A 17785-nucleotide genomic window follows, 5' to 3' on the forward strand; every position below is an offset into this window, starting at 1 on the left:
CGGCTTTCTCCACAGGGTAGATGGTACAGGCTACCTGGAAAAAAAAAAAAAGTTTAATGTTACATAATTTTGATAGTTGGATGACCATTTAATGTTACATAAATTTTATAGTTTACTCTCTGTTGCACAGATAAAAGTCAAGAAAAATGAGGGGGCGCAGAGGTGCATGAGCCTTGTGCTTCCTCAAAGTGGGCGTGGTTCCCTCCAGTATGGAAGCAGTGCAGGGAGTGGCAGGCTCCTAGCGGCAGGGACCTGAATTGGTTTGTAGTTATGCTTGTGCGCATCCTCATAACCCCAGGCCCGCCTCTAGCGCTGTCCCCTTTATCCTCTCCCTCCAGCTTTTCCTGGACTTTTTCACCTGAGGGTCCTGCAGTAACGGCAGGTGGCCTGCCCAGAACCATACGCTGACCTGCTTCTTTTCCCCATTTCGTTTAAAGGCAGTGACAGTTACCAGTTACTCAGACTTGAGGCTTTATCCCTGAATACTGTCTCGCCCTTGCCTTCCTCATGGGGTTCTTGTGGGTCTGAGCCTCTGGATGGTCTCTCAGATTTCTGCTGTGGATGAGGGGACTCAACTGCTCGCTGCAGGTCACCTGACCTCCCTCATGCCGTCACCCATCTGCTCTGACGGGCGGGTCCTGTGCAGAAGCTTCTCAGCACCTGGCCAAGTTCTAGCTGATGGTCTGTCTGGAAATGCTGGTTCCCTCTCCACTGGCCAGCTGTCTGTCTGCACTGCACTGCCAGTTGCCTCTCGCCTGGGCCATTGCACTAACATCTCCACTTACTGTTCCATCTGCTTCCTGTTTCTTTGCCATTTCCAGACCTTCTTCCACTTTACCACACGAGCTAGCTTTGTAAAACAGCTCATGACATTTCTTTCCCAGAAATCTCTCATTGTTCCCCAGTGCCTCCAGAATAAAAATCCAAACTACTTAACTGGCACTGAGTCCTTTTATTTTGCATTTGTCTGTCCATTGCTCTCCCCAGACCGGCCCCCTCCTTCAGGAGCCCCCTTGGTGGGCACCCCATGCTCTAGGACAGGACATCTTTTCTTTGAATTATTTTCTTTTTTTTTTTTAGGAGATGGGGTCTTGCTATGTTGTTCAGGCTGGACTCAAACTCCTGAGTTATAGCCATCCTTCTGCCTCAGCTTCCTGAGTAGCTGGGATTAGGCGTCCCGCCATACCTAGCATACAAGACTTGTTAAACCACCATGTTGCTCTCATTCCCTCTCACTGTTCTCTCTCCCTCCCTTTTTCCTCCCACAGTTGTAATTGTGAGACACTCTTTTGTCCTCCCTCTTTGGTGAAATCCCCTCATCCTCGGAGGTCTGGGTCTGTCCAGTCTCTTCCTCTTGGCTACAGTTTTGTCTTTTAGTGTTTGCTCCCTTCTCTGTGCCTGCGTAGCACCATGCACCATGTGCTACTGATGGCACTGGGCCGTATTTGCCTGCCTCTTGCCCAGGGATTCTGAGCTCCCAAAGGTGAGTGCTGAGCTGTATTATTCAACTGAGAAACCTCGGGGCCCATGTTGTCCTTAGAATACAGCCAGCCTCATCAAATGTTCGTTGTGTAAATGTTTAGGTCTCTGATGTCTTGAGGCCCTTCTAACTGGGAAGTGTTTTCTAAACTTTTTGACAGGGCCCCTGCCTCTCTGAATGATACAAGTTTGCTCCATGATCCTTGTCTGGGTACGTTCGGTGGACCAGTGTTCCCATGGCTTGTGTTGGGAGGCTATGATGGTAAGTAAGAGAAGCTTTGACTTTTCCTTTTAGGTAAAGTCATCTCGGTTTTGTCATTAGCGTCAAGTGGTAATTATGAAGATTTCATAAATTGGGCAGTTTTGTTAATTTCCTACCTCTTGAATCCCAAAATAGTATCTCCTTTGGCTTTGGGTTTGGGTTTCATTCCAGATTTAAAAGAAGTGGATTGTGTTAGCCATCTTTAGATCACACATGCCTTTGAGAAGCTGTCGAAGGCTAAGTACCTTTCCCCAGAGTAATGCAATTGCAAACCTCTGCATTGTTGTTCAGCTTCAAGGAGGTCCTGGGCCCTCGAAGCTCATTTATGGACCCTCTAGGGAGCTCATGGACCTCAGACAAGAACCCCTGTGATGGAGAAAAGCTAGTATGTGAGGTATGTGGAAGAAGAAACAAAGTTGATAGATTTTTTTCCTTCTAAACTGTCAGTTGAGTATTTGGACACTCTTACAGTGTGAAGAGCAGCTGGTTTGCTCTTTGCTGGTTCCTGTAGCACTTTAGAACCAATTGTACTTGATAAAATGAGGCGATGATTCATGTGACACCTTTGGCATCTTAAGCCAAATTACAGGCTCAACAGGTTTTGCCCAGCCAGTGAAGAACCCTGATAGGTTTTCTTCTCCTCACTCAGTGGCAGGGGAGAAGTTGCAATCTGTATTTAAAATTTACTCTGCGTCGTAGAGGAAAACGCCATTTCTAATTGGTGGAAAAGGGATGGTGTCAGCAACTGGCTAGCCATAGGGGAAACAATTGACTTTGATCTCTGCCTTGTTCATTTCACCAAAGTAAATTCCAGATGGATAAAAAATTGAAATGTTAAGAACTGGGCTGGGCACGGTAGCTCACACCTGTAATCCCAGCACTTTGGGAGGCCAAGGCGGGCGGATCATGAGGTCAGGAGATTGAGACCATCCTGGCTAACATGGTGAAACCCTATCTCTACTAAAAATATTTTTAAAAATTAAGCTGGTGTGGTGGTGGGCACCTTTGGTTCCAGCTACTCAGGGAGGCTGAGGCAGGAGAATGGCGTGAACCCAGGAGGCGGAGCTTGCAGTGAGCCAAAATCAAGTCACTACACTCCAGCCTGGGCAACAGAGCAAGACTCCGTCTCAAAAAAAAAAAAAGTAAAAGAAATGTAAGAAGTGGAAGAAAATACAGGAGGCATTTTAAAAAATAATTTTTAAGTAGAAAAGATATTTCTAAGCAAGACACAAAACTCAGAAACCCCAAAAGGAAAGACTGATGAATTTGAGTACATGAATTTTCATTTGTGGAGAATAAACATACAGTTAAAAAAACAAAATTGGGCCGAGAGTTATTCATGCCTGTAATCCCAGCACTTTGGGAGGCAGAGGCGGGCAGATCACTTGAGCTAGGAGTTTGAGACCAGCCTGAGCAACATGGAGAAACCCTGTCTCTGCAAAAAATACAAAAATTAGCTGGGTGTGGTGGTGCGTGCTTGTAGTCCCAGTTACTTGGGAGGCTGAGGTGGGAGGATCACTTGAACCCAGGAGGTTGAGGCTACAGTAAGCTGAGATTGCACCACATTCCAGCCTGGGTGACAGAGCGAGACCTTGCCAAAAAAAAAACTGGACAAAAATATTAGTATGCATAGCAGACAGCATTTTCATAATAAATAAAGATCTCATCCCAGCCTGGCCAAAATGTGAAACCCCGTCTCTACTAAAAATACATAAAAATTAACCACACGTGGTGGTGTGTACCTGTAGTCCCAGCTACTCGGAGACCGAGGCAGGAGAATCGCTTGAATCCTGGAGGCGGAGATTGCAGTGAGCCGAGATCATGCCATTGCACTGCAGCCTGGGCAACAAGAGCAAGACTCTGTCCTTAAAAAAAAAAAAAAAAAAAAAAAACCTCGTGAAAATGATCAATAACCTGAAAAAAGAGTGCGTGAGGCCATGTGAAATTTAACAAAACAAGAAATACAAAAAAAAAAAGAATGGTTTTTATTTTATTTTTCAGAGACAGAATCTTGCTCTATTGCCTTGGCTAGTGAGTACAGTGGCATGATCTCGGCTCACTACAACCCCTGCCTCCTGGGTTCAAGTAATTCTCCTGCCTCCATCTCCTAAGTAGATGGGATTACGGGCATGCACCACCAGGCCCAGCTAATTTTTTGTATTTTTAGTGGAGACAGGGTTTTGCCTTGTTGCCCAGACTGGTCTTGAACTCCTGACTGAAGGTGATCCACCCACCTTGGCCTCCCAAAGTGCTGGGATCATAGGCATAAGCCACCACGCCCAGCCTCAGTAAATATTTTCTTGACTAATGAAAAGGGAGGCTGAGGCAGGAGGATTGCTTGAGCCGGGAAGTCAAGGCTTCAGTAAACCATGGTTGTGCCACTGCACTCTAGCCAGGGCAACAGAGTGAGACCCTGTCTCTAAAAAAGAAGAAAAAAAGGAATGAAAAATAGTTCAGCTTCTTTGGAAGGCAGTTTGGGAGAATTTATCAAAATTAGAAATGTACATAGTTTTTGATTCAGTGATGGTGCTTTAAGAATTGATTCTAGCCAGGTGCAGTGGCTCATGCCTATAATCCCAGCACTTTGGGAGGCCAAGTCAGGAGGATCGCTTGAGCCCAGTAGTTAAGTCCAGCCTGGGCAACATGACAAAATCCCATCTCTACCTAAAATACAAAAATTAGCCAGCAATGGTGGTGCACACCTTTAGTCCCAGCTACTGGGAGGCTGAGGCAGGAGGACTGATTGAGTTCAGGTGGTCAAGGCCACAGACAGCCGTGATCACACCACTGCGCTTCAGCCTGGGCAACAGAACAAGACACTGTCCCCCTCTCCTGCCCCCTGCCCCCCTAAAAAAAGAATTGATTCTAGAAGTATGTGTTTTACACATTAAAATATTTATAGGCTATTTATAGTAACTTCGTTTGTAATAGAAAAAAATTGCAAAACTACTCATCAGTGGGAGGATTGGCTAAAAATACTAGAAAATATTGTAGGAAAAGAATTAAGAATAAATATGGAGCATCTCCAAGATACAGAATTTTAAATGTAATGTGCAGAATAGTATTTACGGTTTGTGTGGTTAAGAGGGAAAGGGGAAGAATCCGTGTGTGTGCTTGTGTGTGTGGAGCGGCTCTGGAAAGATTCGCAGATGGTATGGGGAGGAGAACTAAGACAATTAAATAGATGTTGGAGAAGGAGAGAGAATTTTCAGTAAACACCTTTCTGTTCTGTTTGAAATTGTTAACATGCATGTACTGTATCCTTTAAAAATAAAAGAATAAAAAGAATTACTCTTCCTGAATGATAACCATGCCTACCTCAGATAAAAAATCCTTTTTATTCATTCACGGAAGTACATAAAAACTATTTCAGCAAACTCTTTTTTTGTTTGTTTTTTGGTTTTTGGTTTTTTTTTTGAGACGGAGTCTCACTCTGTCGCCCAGGCTGGAGTGCAGTGGCCGGATCTCAGCTCACTGCAAGCTCCGCCTCCCGGGTTCACGCCATTCTCCTGCCTCAGCCTCCCAAGTAGCTGGGACTACAGGCGCCTGCCACCTCGCCCGGCTAATTTTTTTGTATTTTAGTAGAGACGGGGTTTCACCATGTTAGTCAGGATGGTCTCGATCTCCTGACCTCGTGATCCGCCCGTCTTGGCCTCCCAAAGTGCTGGGATTACAGGCTTGAGCCACTGCGCCCGGCCTTCAGCAAACTCTTGTTTAATCCTTAGAGCACAGAGATACAGTCCATAGCTCCACTGAGAAATCTGTGTTGTGATTTTTTCCCCTGGTATGTGTGTAATTTTCTGCATGCTTGTAATCTGCTTTTTGATGCATTCTTCCTTTCTAGATCAAAACTACAATAACGCCACTGCCCTTGTGATTACCTTCCCTGTCAATAACTACTATAATGATACAGAGAAGCTCCAGAGGGCCCAGGCCTGGGAAAAAGAGTGAGTCACTCATGGGTGTGAGCAGACTGTCCTTGCATTGTGGGAAGCTAGACACTTGCAGCAAGCACTTAAACTTCATTTTCTAAATTAACCAATGGCAGGTCTGAGTTATGTAATTTTGTTCACTTGGTGCTAATGATGCTAAGTAGAAACTGTAAATACGTTTACCTTTGAGCAGATGCTTTAAACATCTCTCCCTCCACCGGAATGCAAAAGTGTGCAAAAAAAGGTTCCTTGCATTGTTTTTACTTATTTCATTTATTTTTTGAGACTGGGTTCACTCTTGCCTAGGCTGGGGTGCGGTGACTCAATCTCAGCTCACTGCAGCCTCAACCTCCTAAGCTCAAGTGGTCCTCCCACGTCAGCCTCCCAAGTAGCTGAGACTACATGTCCATGCCATCACACCCAGCTAATTTTTGTATTTGTTTGTAGAAACAGGGTTTTGCCATGTTGCCCAGGCTGGTCTTGACCTCCTAACCTCAGGTGATTCACCCTCCTTGGCTTCCCAAAGTGCTGGAATTACAGGTGTGAGCCACTGCACCCAGCCACCTGCATTGTTCTCTATCAGCAAAACTTGGGACCATGCTGAATGTACTTAATAAGGAATGAATACAATAGAATATTGTGCTGTCATAAAAGACAGTGAAGTAAATAAATGGTTCACAATGTATATTTATATAAATATATACTGTTTATGCTGTTGTCCATGCTTAGAAAAAAATATCAAGCAAATGACCTGAGAAATTAACTGTGTTTGTAACCTCTGGAGAATGGGAAGAGAGGACTTTGGAGACCAGGTTGCACTTTATACCCTCCAGTACTTTTTAAAACATGTTTTACTGAGATATGGTACATGCATCATACAGTTCACCCACTTAAAATATACAGTTCAGGCTGGGAATGGTGGCTCACACTTGTAGTCCCAGCACTTTGGGAGGCTCACTTGAGGCCAGGAGTTCAAGACCAGCCTAGGCAATGTAGTGAGGCATGTCTCTAAAAAAAAAAAAGTAAAAAGAAAAATTTAAAAAGAAAAAAAGTGTACAATTCCATAGCTTTACTATATTCACATATATGTGCAACCATCACCACAGTCAATTTTAGGAACATTTTCATTACTCCACAATAAAACTCTGCACCCTTTAACTAACACCCTCCATCTTTTCCTCCTCCTATCCACAGCCCTAGGCAACCACTAAAATACTCTCTGTCTCTGGAGACTTTCCTATTCTGGACTTTTATGCGCATAGAATAATATGTGGACTTTTTTGTCTGGCTTTTGTTGAACATAAAATTCTCAAGGTTCATTCATGTTGTGGACATAATATTCTCAAAGTTCATTCATGTTGTGGCATGTATCAGTACTCCATTCCTTTTCATTCCATTGTATGGATATACTACACTGTGTGCATTTATCAACTGATGCACATTTGGGCTGTTTCCATTTTGGCTATCATGAATAACGCTGCTATGAACACTTGAGTACAAGTTCTTGTGGATGTGAGTTTTCATTTCTTTTGGGTACATACCTAGTAGTAGAATTGCTGAGTCATAGGGTAAGTCCACTTTGAATAATTTGAAGAACTGCCAGACCATTTTCCAAAGTGGCTATAGTGCTTTATATCACCACCAGCAGTCCATGAAACTTCCAGTTTCTTCGCATCCTCGCCAACGCTTTTTATTATCTGACTCTGTGATTCGAAGTGCTATCTCATTGTGGTTTTGATTTAGTAGACTGAATGCATTTTTTTTTTTTTTTTTTTTTTTGAGATAGCGTCTTGCTCTGTCACCCAGGCTGGAGTGCAGTGGCATGATCTCAGCTCACTGCAACCTCTGCCTCCCAGGTTCAAGTGATTCTCCTGCCTCAGCCTCCCAAGTAGCTGGGATTACAGGCACCTGCCACCATACCCGGCTAATTTTTGTATTTTTAGTAGAGACGGGCCTTCACCATGTTGGCCAGGCTAGTCTCGAACTCTTGACCTCAGGTGATCTGCCAGCCTCAGCCTCCCAAAGTACTGGAATTATAGGCGTGAGCCACCGTGCCCAACCCTAAACTTAAATTCAGCATGTATGGAACCTTAACTGTAATCTGATAGTCTCCAGTATAGAAGATCCTAATGCAGTGGCTGGGCATGGTGCCTGTAATCCCAGCACTTAGGGAGGTGGAGGCAGGAGGAGTGCCTTGAGGCCAAGAGTTCGAGACCAGCCTGCACAACATGACAAAGACCTCATCTCTACAAAAAAAAAAATTTTTTTTTTGAGACGAAGTCTCGCTCTGTCGCCCAGGCTGGAGTGCAGTGGCCGGATCTCAGCTCACTGCAAGCTCCGCCTCCCGGGTTCATGCCATTCTCCTGCCTCAGCCTCCCGAGTAGCTGAGGCTATAGGTGCCCGCCACCTTGCCCGGCTAGTTTTTTGTATTTTTTAGTAGAGACGGGGTTTCACCGTGTTAGCCAGGATAGTCTCGATCTCCTGACCCAGTGATCCACCCGTCTCGGCCTCCCAAAGTGCTGGGATTACAGGCTTGAGCGACCGTGCCCGGCCACAAAAAATTTTTAAAATTAGCCAGGCATGGGGATACATCTCTGTAGTGCCAGCTACTCAAGAGGCTGAGGCAAGAGGATCCCTTAAGCCCAGGAGTTCGAGACTGCAGTGAGCTATAATTGTGCCACTGTACTCCAGCTGAGGCAACAGATTGAGACTCTATTTCAAAACAAGAACAAAAGCAAATGAAGGATCCTAATGCAGGATAAAGGTTAAGAAAACATGGCCTTTGAACCGGGCACAGTGGCTCACGTCTGTAATCCCATCACTAGGAGAGGCTGAGGCAGGTGGATCACTTAAGGTCAGGAGTTTGAGACCAGCCTGGCCAACATGGTGAAACCCTGTCTTTACTAAAACTACAAAAATTAGCCGGTCCTAGTGGCGCACGCCTGTAGTCCCAGCTACTCAGGAGGCTGAGGCAGGAGAAGCACTCGAACACGGGAGATGGAGCTTGCAGTGAGCCGAGATCGCACCATTGCACTTCAGCCTGGGTGACAGCGAGACTCGGTCTCAAAACAAAAAAAAGAAAACGTGGCCTTTGTATCATGAAAGTTGGGAAGAAGTTTCTTACTTAGCTGTCACTAAGTTTTAACTAAAAATATAGCATTTTGCTTACCTTTTAGGTTTATTAATTTGGTGAGAAACTACAAGAATCCCAATCTGACCATTTCCTTCAGTGCTGAACGAAGTATTGAAGATGAACTAAATCGTGAAAGTGACAGTGATATCTTCACCGTTGTAATTAGCTATGCCATCATGTTCCTATATATTTCCCTAGCCTTGGGGCACATCAAAAGCTGTCGCAGGCTTCTGGTAAGTGGGGGATATGCATATGTTAGAGGTTAGCAGCAGTGCACAGTGTAACGTCATGTTTTTGCCTCTTTATTCTTAATCCATTATGTTTAAAACTGCCGTAAATTCCCCCATGTTTTAATTGTATGTAACATTTCTGTTGCCTACATCTGTTTTCTTCAGTTCCAGCTTTTTGGTTTATCTTAAAGTTTATTTCACATAATCCAGTTTTTTCTTATTAGTCCAGTCCATCACCTAAGAATGCAAATGCATAACGTGTTGCCTGGGCAGACCCAGAAATGTTTACAAGTCCTCTCTGAAACACAGAATTGTAGTTTTAACTCTTGGTTTGATACAGCCCTGTAAAGTAAAAAGGAGGACCTTTTAGTAACAAGTGGGACAGACAGCCCTGTAACTAACTGGTGATTGTGTCTTTGTCGCCCCTCTCAGGTGGATTCGAAGATCTCACTAGGCATCGCGGGCATCCTGATCGTGCTGAGCTCGGTGGCTTGCTCCTTGGGCATCTTCAGCTACATTGGGTTGCCCTTGACCCTCATTGTGATTGAAGTCATCCCGTTCCTGGTGCTGGCTGTTGGAGTGGACAACATCTTCATTCTGGTGCAGGCCTACCAGGTATACTTCCGTATTCTCACGGGGCTCAGCATCTGTCCAAGTTTCGGGGTGTGAATGGCTGCTGGGCTCCGCATTCGTGAATGTGGCCTGTGAGGGTGTTTTGTTTCCTTTCCTTGTGTGGCTCATCGGTCTTCCTGACTTGCTGTGGACATCTTAGGACCAAGAATTTCACCCCTCTTTTTGGTTGATGAAATAGTAGAAATAAAGTAAGAATTTTGTTTTAAATTGTATCTTTAAATAGTGTCTTTTAATAGTATCTTTTCATTTTAAATAGTATCGTGTGTACAAGAAGGGCTAACACACTTTTGGAAAATATTTTGGGTACGACTGCTATTGAAATGATTTTCAGCATAGTATAGAATGTTAGATTCATTTTGCTCAAAGGTGCCACTAAAAAGGCAAAAGGTCAACACGTGTCCAGCTGCTGTAGAAGGTGGTCTCAGTCATCCTGTAAATCCGACCTGGGCGGAGACTCAGTGCACGTGAGAGTGATGGTCAGTGGTCCAGTCCTCTGCCGCCCGTGTATTTTCCTAATAGTGTGGCTCAGCTTTCCCTTTAGTTTCTCACGTGGTACCTAGCTGCGTAGTGTAGAAATACTCTGAGTGAATTAACGTGAGAACATTGGAGTCCCCCCCCAAAGTTTATATGCTTAGAAGACACTGCTAATCATCTGCTAATCATTTATCTTTACCCTTGAGTTAACACAAGGCAGCAAGAAGTGGTGTTGTTACTGAGAAATTTTAATGTTGCTTTTTTTTTTTTTTTTTTTTAAAGAGAGATGAACGTCTTCAAGGGGAAACCCTGGATCAGCAACTGGGCAGGGTCCTAGGAGAAGTGGCTCCCAGTATGTTCCTGTCATCCTTTTCTGAGACTGTAGCATTTTTCTTAGGTAATTATGCTTTCAATCCTACCAGTCCTATAGTTCGCTGAGCCTGGAGAAAGAAGGAGCTGGGTATCTGAACATGTCCCTTTGTGTTGCCTCTATTATTTTTTTTTTTTTTCCTTTTTTCTCTTCTCCGAGATGGAGTCTCACTCTGCCACCCAAGCTGGAGTGCAGTGGTGTAATCTCGGTTCACTGCAGCTTCCGCCTCCCGGGTTCAAGCGATTTTCCTGCCTCAGCCTCCCAAATAGCTGAGATTAAAGGCACGCACCACCACACCCAGTTAATTTTTTGCATTTTTTAGTAGAGACAGGGTTTCCTCTGTTGGCCAGGCTGGTCTCGAACTCCCGACCTCAGGTGATCCACCTGCCTCGGCTTTCCAAAGTGCTGAGATTACAGGCGTGAGTGCCCGTGCTCAGCCTATGTTGTCTCCTTTTTAAAGCTTTGTTCTGCACTAGGAAAGTATCACTGAATGGACCACAGAACAATTGGCAGCAGTGTCTTAGGTGTGATTTTGCAAGTGGCTTCCTTCTCATTTAACTGTCAGGACAGCAGTGATGTTGGGGTTCAGGGTGAAAGAGACCTAGAGTTCATCTTGCCACTTTCCCCTTTTGGTAGCCACTGGGAATGTTGATAGTTGAAAATAGCATCCTTGAGTAGCTACCGAATCCTTCTCCACATGACACTCTAAGCAGCAGCTCCCAAATCCACAGGCACTCGCTTACAAGATGTTTGCCATTGTTTTCAAAGGCAGTCTTTCTCTTCTCTGCACACAACTCATTGGGGAAGCAGCCTTGTTAATGACCAGAAGCTCTTGACTCACCACATTACAAGGAGCCAGAATAAGCTGGAACAAAGTCAGCACTTCTGTGTTTCTTTCACATAGAGAATCATCAAATAGACTCACTAGGGGGGCTGTCTGCCCCATCTCTGAAGTGTAGTAAGAGCAAAGTGACTCTGTCCACTATAGAGGAGGCTGGACTGGAATCACTCAGTCCAAAGAAGACCGTCCACAGGCACAAACTGCAGTGCCTACGTGGCTGCAAGGTCAGCTTAATCAGGGCCATTGTAAGGTCATCGTAGGTGGTAGTCTCAACACAGATACGACACTAGCTTGTTGTTCTTCATTTCCACAAAGCCATGTGCTTTTGAAACCTGTAGCCCTGTAGTTCCTTTTGACAAACACAGGTGCAGGAAAAAAAAAAAAACACTTTCTTTTTTTCACTTCTATTATAAGAAAACTAGTGCAAGTGTGATGATAATAGCAGCAGAAACTGTGCCTCAAGGTTGGAGTGACCTTGGGACAGTAGGAATGAGTAGGGATTGTGGCAGCCCAAGTACACGTGTCCTGTCTGAAAAGAGTTCTGTGTGGCCAACCCAGTGCTACAAGGTCTGTTTTGTTGTTGTTGTTGTTTTTCTTCCAAGAAAAGCTGTGAATCTAGATTTTTTGTGTAAAATGTCATTGTTAAATATTGGCAACTTATTTTAAAAAAAAGTTTTTTAATCTTAAGATGGGTTGATAGAGTGTGGACTGAATAGGAGCCATCTGATTCATGGGCTGCCAGTTTGCACTTTCCATGTCTTACCCTCAGGCCTTTGATCCTCACTCAACTGTCGATTACCTCTTAACTAAACTGGGAGGCTAATAGTGTTGATGTAATAAATGGAAAATACTGTCCCTTTTGTACAGTGAAGCATAGAAGGTACTATAAGAAATGGCCTGTATTAGTGGTTCTCAAATTTTAATGTGCATGAATTTGCCGTGAGCCTGAGTATAGTAGAATTGGGGTTGAATTCCTGTCATAACTTAGCTAGGATGGGGCTCCCCAAATGGGCTGGTGCTGCGTGCGTTTTGAAAAGCACTGGCTTATTGCCTCCTGTCCCAGTTCTGGTGTAATGTCCAGCCGCAGCATGCCTTCTCATGCATTTGGCCTGTGCTGGTTCCTTGTATCTGTACACGCACATGAACATAAGACCTGCAGAGAGCCCCCTGCTGTAAACAGAAGTGACGCAGAACCCTTCTCCCCCGGCAGGAGCAATGTCCGTGATGCCGGCCGTGCACACGTTCTCTCTCTTTGCGGGACTGGCAGTCTTCATTGACTTTCTTCTGCAGATTACCTGTTTCGTGAGTCTCTTGGGGTTAGACATTAATCGTCAAGAGGTAAGCTGGTGCCAGGATTATAGTCTATTTAATAAATAATTTGAGTCTAGAATCTAGAGGAAGCAGCTAGCAGGTATAACCTTTGTTCCCCTCTGTGCCCTCAGAAAAATCGGCTAGACATCTTTTGCTGTGTCAGAGGTGCTGAAGATGGAACAAGCGTCCAGGCCTCAGAGAGCTGTTTGTTTCGCTTCTTCAGAAACTCCTATTCTCCACTTCTGCTAAAGGACTGGATGAGACCAATTGTGGTATGCGCTTCTCTGTGGCTTTTCTCTTTCTCTCACTGAAACAGATGATCACACGCCTTCTAAGAAGTCAGACAGCCTGGGAAGGAGATTCTTACAGCTGTTAAATATATCTAAAAAAAAAAAAAGCAAAAGCAAATATGGAACAGTAGATAAAATGTTTTGCCCATGAGCTTTCATCAGTCCATATAAACAAGAGTTTTCTTTAAGTTTTGTATTTTGAAATAGTTTCAGATTCACAGAAAGTTGCAAAGAAACTTTTATTTTTCCTTTAATGATGAGGAAATAGAAGCCAAGACAGGTGAAGTGGTTTGCCCCAAGTCACTAAGCCCATAAGTGGCAGAGTCAGGATTTGCACCCGGGGACTTGGACTCTGGGTGCGTGGTCTCACCCACTGCCCTGTACTCCCTACTAACCTGTCATTTAAGCTTTTCCATTTTAAAAAAAATCCTGCTTTTTGTGTGTGCTTAAGATTTTATTTCTGGTTGTAAGCTTATTCTACTAAGCAGTCTCTGTCTTGTGATTCATTTGTTGTTTCAGATAGCAATATTTGTGGGTGTTCTGTCATTCAGCATCGCAGTCCTGAACAAAGTAGATATTGGATTGGATCAGTTTCTTTCGATGCCAGATGTAAGATGACTTCCTTTTCTTTTTAACTTCTTTAGCTGATGATGAATACATTTTTCAAAACATGCATGTGGGTGTTTCAAGCAAGTGCCTGCTTCTAACTGCAAATGGTGACAGGGTTTCCAGGGTTAGGAGAACTGCCCAGTGCACTCAGTGTGGGCTGCTTGGCATTCTCACTGAGCCCCTCTGGGCACAGCTGCAGAACACGAACAACCAGTCTTATGAGGTTACTTAGGAGGTGCTCTCCTGATTGTGGGGCTAGCAGGAGGGGCACCCTGTGGCCCTGGGGGCAGGACTGGCAGTGTTAGGAATCATGAGTCCAGCTGGAGGCATCTCAGCCAGCAGCCTCCTGGCACCCCCCTGTTCTCCGTGATCCTCACCTTGCTTGGTTACTATCAGAGTACTGTCACTCTCTCCTATTCTTTGTCTTTCAGGACTCCTACGTAGTGGATTATTTCAAATCCATGAGTCAGTACCTGCATGCGGGTCCGCCTGTGTACTTTGTCCTGGAGGAAGGGCACGACTACACTTCTCCCAGGGGGCAGAACATGGTGTGCGGTGGCATGGGCTGCAACAACGATTCCCTGGTGCAGCAGATATTTAATGCGGCGCAGCTGGACAACTAGTCAGTACTGCCTCGTCTTGTACTTCAGAAGCAGTGGGGGGCTTTCAGCCAGGCCATCAGCTCAGGCCTGAAATGTCTCACTGAGAATAGACTTTCTTGGAAAAGTTGTTTTTACGCAAAATGTATGTTAAATCTGGCTTTACCTTAACAAAACCTTTGAAAGGACTAATTTACCACCTAATACTTGGAAGGTTGTTTTCATTAAGTGCTCATATAGTTTTTCTTTTGACTGTTAGCAGCATAAAGTGTAGAAAAGGAAGTGAAGTTTTAAGAAAAGTACTGAAACTAAAGACTTCCTCCCTATGGAGCAGCTCAGTAACCCTGTCTCTCCTCTCTAGTACCCGGATAGGCTTCGCCCCCTCGTCCTGGATCGACGATTATTTCGACTGGGTGAAGCCGCAGTCGTCTTGCTGTCGAGTGGACAATATCACTGACCAGTTCTGCAATGCTTCAGGTACTTTCATCTCCTTTACCAAATCTTTCCCTTTTTGCTGAAAAATTTTCAAATTATCATTTAAAAATCATTTGCATCGTGCCTCAGTTTATACCTATTTGTATATCAAAGCTGGGTCTCCCTCCCTGTGTCATCGTTCCTTTCCTCAGTCATTCATTCTGAAATTGTCACGTCATTCCTGGCTCAGACAGCTGCCCTCGGGGCTGCAGGCTGAACAGGGGTTCCTGGCTCAGGCAGCTGCCCTCAGGGCTGAACAAGGCCCACTTCTTGGGAGTGTGGTTTCCAGATAAGGTTTCTCATCCTGTCCTGACTCCAGCGATTGCCTCTCAGGATTGGTACCTGGCCTTAGCTTCTCAGAGGAGGGCTTTTCTTTTCTTTATCACTTTGCCCTATGGTTTTATAGGAGCATCGAGGTTGCCCTGGAATTTTCTTAATAAAAACATGGACGCCTTGGGCTCTGACCAGTCAAGGCCATCCTTGAAGGAGGAGACCTACTTCAGGGCAAAAACGATGCAAAGTATGCCTAAGATGAAAATGGTATTTCAGATCATTAAACTATGAAATTGACATATGGCTGAAGCTTTTAGATAAGGGGAAAGATTATCCCTCACTAGTAAGGAAAATAATTGGTAGTTGAGAAAGTAATGCCCCTCACTGTCAGTATTTTTAAATGTGTTACAAAAAATCTGGAGACCTATTCTTCTAACAGTCCTCCCTGCATGTCTCCACCAGTGGTTGACCCCGCCTGTGTCCGCTGCAGGCCTCTGACTCCGGAGGGCAAACAGAGGCCTCAGGGTGGAGACTTCATGAGATTCCTGCCCATGTTCCTTTCGGATAACCCTAACCCCAAGTGTGGCAAAGGGTAAGCGCTACTGCCATTACAGATAAGCATCCACTGCAACTTCAATTTGCAATAGAAAACTAGGAGAGGACTGGGCTAAAACAGTTGCATGGGAACATCCTCTTCTCTGCCCCACCCTGTCCTGGTCCTTTGGTGGAAGCAGGGAAACTGAAAACACCTTTTTAAGAAAATGCCTCAGGCTGGGCATGGTGGCTCACCAAGGCGGGCGGATCACGAGGTCAGGAGATCGAGACCATCCTGGCTAACACGGTGAAACCCCATCTCTATTTAAAAAATACAAAAAAACCAGCCTGGCGTGGTGGCGGGCGCCTGTAGTCCCAGCTACTCGGGAGGCTGAGGCAGGAGAATGGCGTGAACCCGGGAGGCGGAGCTTGCAGTGAGCAGAGATGGCACCACTGCACTCCAGCCTGGGCGACAGAGCGAGACTCCGTCTCAAAAACAAAAAAAAAAGAAAATGCCTCCTAGTGTTCAACTGATTGTATCTTAGCATGGCATTCACATCTCATGCTCTCTCTGTGTCCTGCCCCCACGTGGGCATGAGAATGAACGCAGATTCCTGTGCACATTCCAAGCGGGGGTGATGGGGAGAACGGCCTGCTGGTAATCCAGGCCCGAAGGAACTCAGCCTGCTCAGTTGTGCTGATGGCAGCTGCGGCGTCATCTTAGCTTTGGTAACGTTATCCCACATTAAGGTTGCGATTCTTTTATTCCTGTCACGGTCCTTGCCAGCCCATCCGTGTATGGGGTTATGTGCTGTCTCACTCCCCCATCCAGCCAGGCAGCCAGTTACCCATGGAAGCCAGATATATGGCCCACAAGTCTCTGGGATTTGGAAGCTTTGGGAAGCAGAAGATGAGTATCCCCATGTATGTTAGGTAAACCCTGAACTTAGGTTTTTCATAAGAACATACATCTGACCAGAGTCACATCAGCGAATCATTGCTATCATGCATGTGCGTTGAGACCTATTCTAGGTACCATGGGATGACTCCCCCTAGAAGTAAAGTAGAAATGAATCTTGCATATTGATTTACTCACTGACTGATGCTTTGGCCTACATAAAATAAGCTGAAGTAGATTCCGTTTTTCTGAAGGCAGTAGCCAGCGTTCCTGGGGAGCCTCCAGGGTGCCAGCGTCATGCCGGCCACTCCCTGACATTATTCCATTTATCACCACACAGCCTTGCGTAGGTGGTGGCATACCCATTTACAGAAGAGGAGACGGGCTCAGAGGAGGTCATTTTGCTCAGGGTTACATGACCAGTAAGTGGCAGGGCCAAAGTTGTTCCCGGGGCCCTTGCCCTTTCCTGCCTGCTGTTACGCAACAGGACTGAGTAAACTCTGTACGTTTGATTATACCTGAAACCAGGTGGAGAAACAGCAGCTATGTACCGAAGAACCCAGAGCAATCAAGAAAAGCCCATTTGGCTGGGCACAGTAGCTTATGCCTGTAATCCCAGCATTTTGGGAGGCTGAGGTGGGCGGATCACCTGAGGTCAGGAGTTCAAGATTAGCCTGGCCAACATGGCAAAACCCTGTCTCTACCAAAAAAAATATAAAATTAGTCGGGCATGGTGGCAGGTGCCTGTAATCCCAGCTATTCGGGAGGCTGAGGCAGGGAGAATTGTTTGAACCGGAAGGCGGAGGTTGCAGTGAGCCGAGATTATGCCACTGTAATCCAGCCTGGGCTACAGAGCAAGACTCTGTCTCAAAAAAAAAAAAAAAAGCCAGTCTGAGCGAGAACAAGCTAAACCTTTGGTATTCCCTTATTCGGGGGCCTTCTTCATCCCTGTAATGTACGGCTGGGTCTGACCTCAGCCCAGGGTCAGGTGATTTTGCTTAGCCTCCAGTACTCAGATTCTGCTGATACTTTGCAAGACCTGGACTCTGACACCCAGGATGCTTTCCTCAGGGGGCATGCTGCCTATAGCTCCGCAGTTAACATCCTCGACAATGGCACCAGGGTCGGAGCCACATACTTCATGACCTACCACACTGTGCTGCAGACCTCTGCTGACTTTATTGATGCTCTGAAGAAAGCCCGACTTATAGCCAGTAATGTCACCGAAACCATGGGCATTAATGGCAGTGCCTACCGGGTATTTCCCTACAGGTAAAGCCTGACCTTTTTCAGTGGGGTTTGCCCAGCAAAGGGCCTACACTGGGCGGGAATGGGGAGGGTTCCCTTGGCAAGATGCTGATTTTCAGGTTGGGTTCTGGCCCCCACTCCGTTCCGAGCACAGGGCAATATATCAAAGGAAATGGGTGCTGGGCAAGGGGGTTC

The 17785-nt window shown here is 45.5% G+C and overlaps 1 protein-coding gene across 1 annotated transcript in view; it reads left to right on the forward strand.

Moving 5' to 3' along the window:
* Positions 1 to 17785, forward strand: part of NPC1 (Niemann-Pick disease, type C1) — a 54283-nt gene that overhangs the window by 31521 nt on the left and 4977 nt on the right. The window contains exons 10-21 of the mRNA XM_011988087.1: positions 1641 to 1741; positions 5586 to 5688; positions 8850 to 9039; positions 9469 to 9651; positions 10426 to 10540; positions 12565 to 12692; positions 12797 to 12937; positions 13475 to 13564; positions 13996 to 14186; positions 14525 to 14640; positions 15373 to 15502; positions 17414 to 17614. Coding sequence (XP_011843477.1) covers positions 1641 to 1741; positions 5586 to 5688; positions 8850 to 9039; positions 9469 to 9651; positions 10426 to 10540; positions 12565 to 12692; positions 12797 to 12937; positions 13475 to 13564; positions 13996 to 14186; positions 14525 to 14640; positions 15373 to 15502; positions 17414 to 17614 — 1689 coding nt within the window. The remainder of the gene's footprint in view (positions 1 to 1640; positions 1742 to 5585; positions 5689 to 8849; positions 9040 to 9468; positions 9652 to 10425; positions 10541 to 12564; positions 12693 to 12796; positions 12938 to 13474; positions 13565 to 13995; positions 14187 to 14524; positions 14641 to 15372; positions 15503 to 17413; positions 17615 to 17785) is intronic.

Source organism: Mandrillus leucophaeus, unplaced genomic scaffold (assembly GCF_000951045.1).
Source record: "Mandrillus leucophaeus isolate KB7577 unplaced genomic scaffold, Mleu.le_1.0 Scaffold322, whole genome shotgun sequence".
NCBI lineage: Eukaryota > Metazoa > Chordata > Mammalia > Primates > Cercopithecidae > Mandrillus > Mandrillus leucophaeus.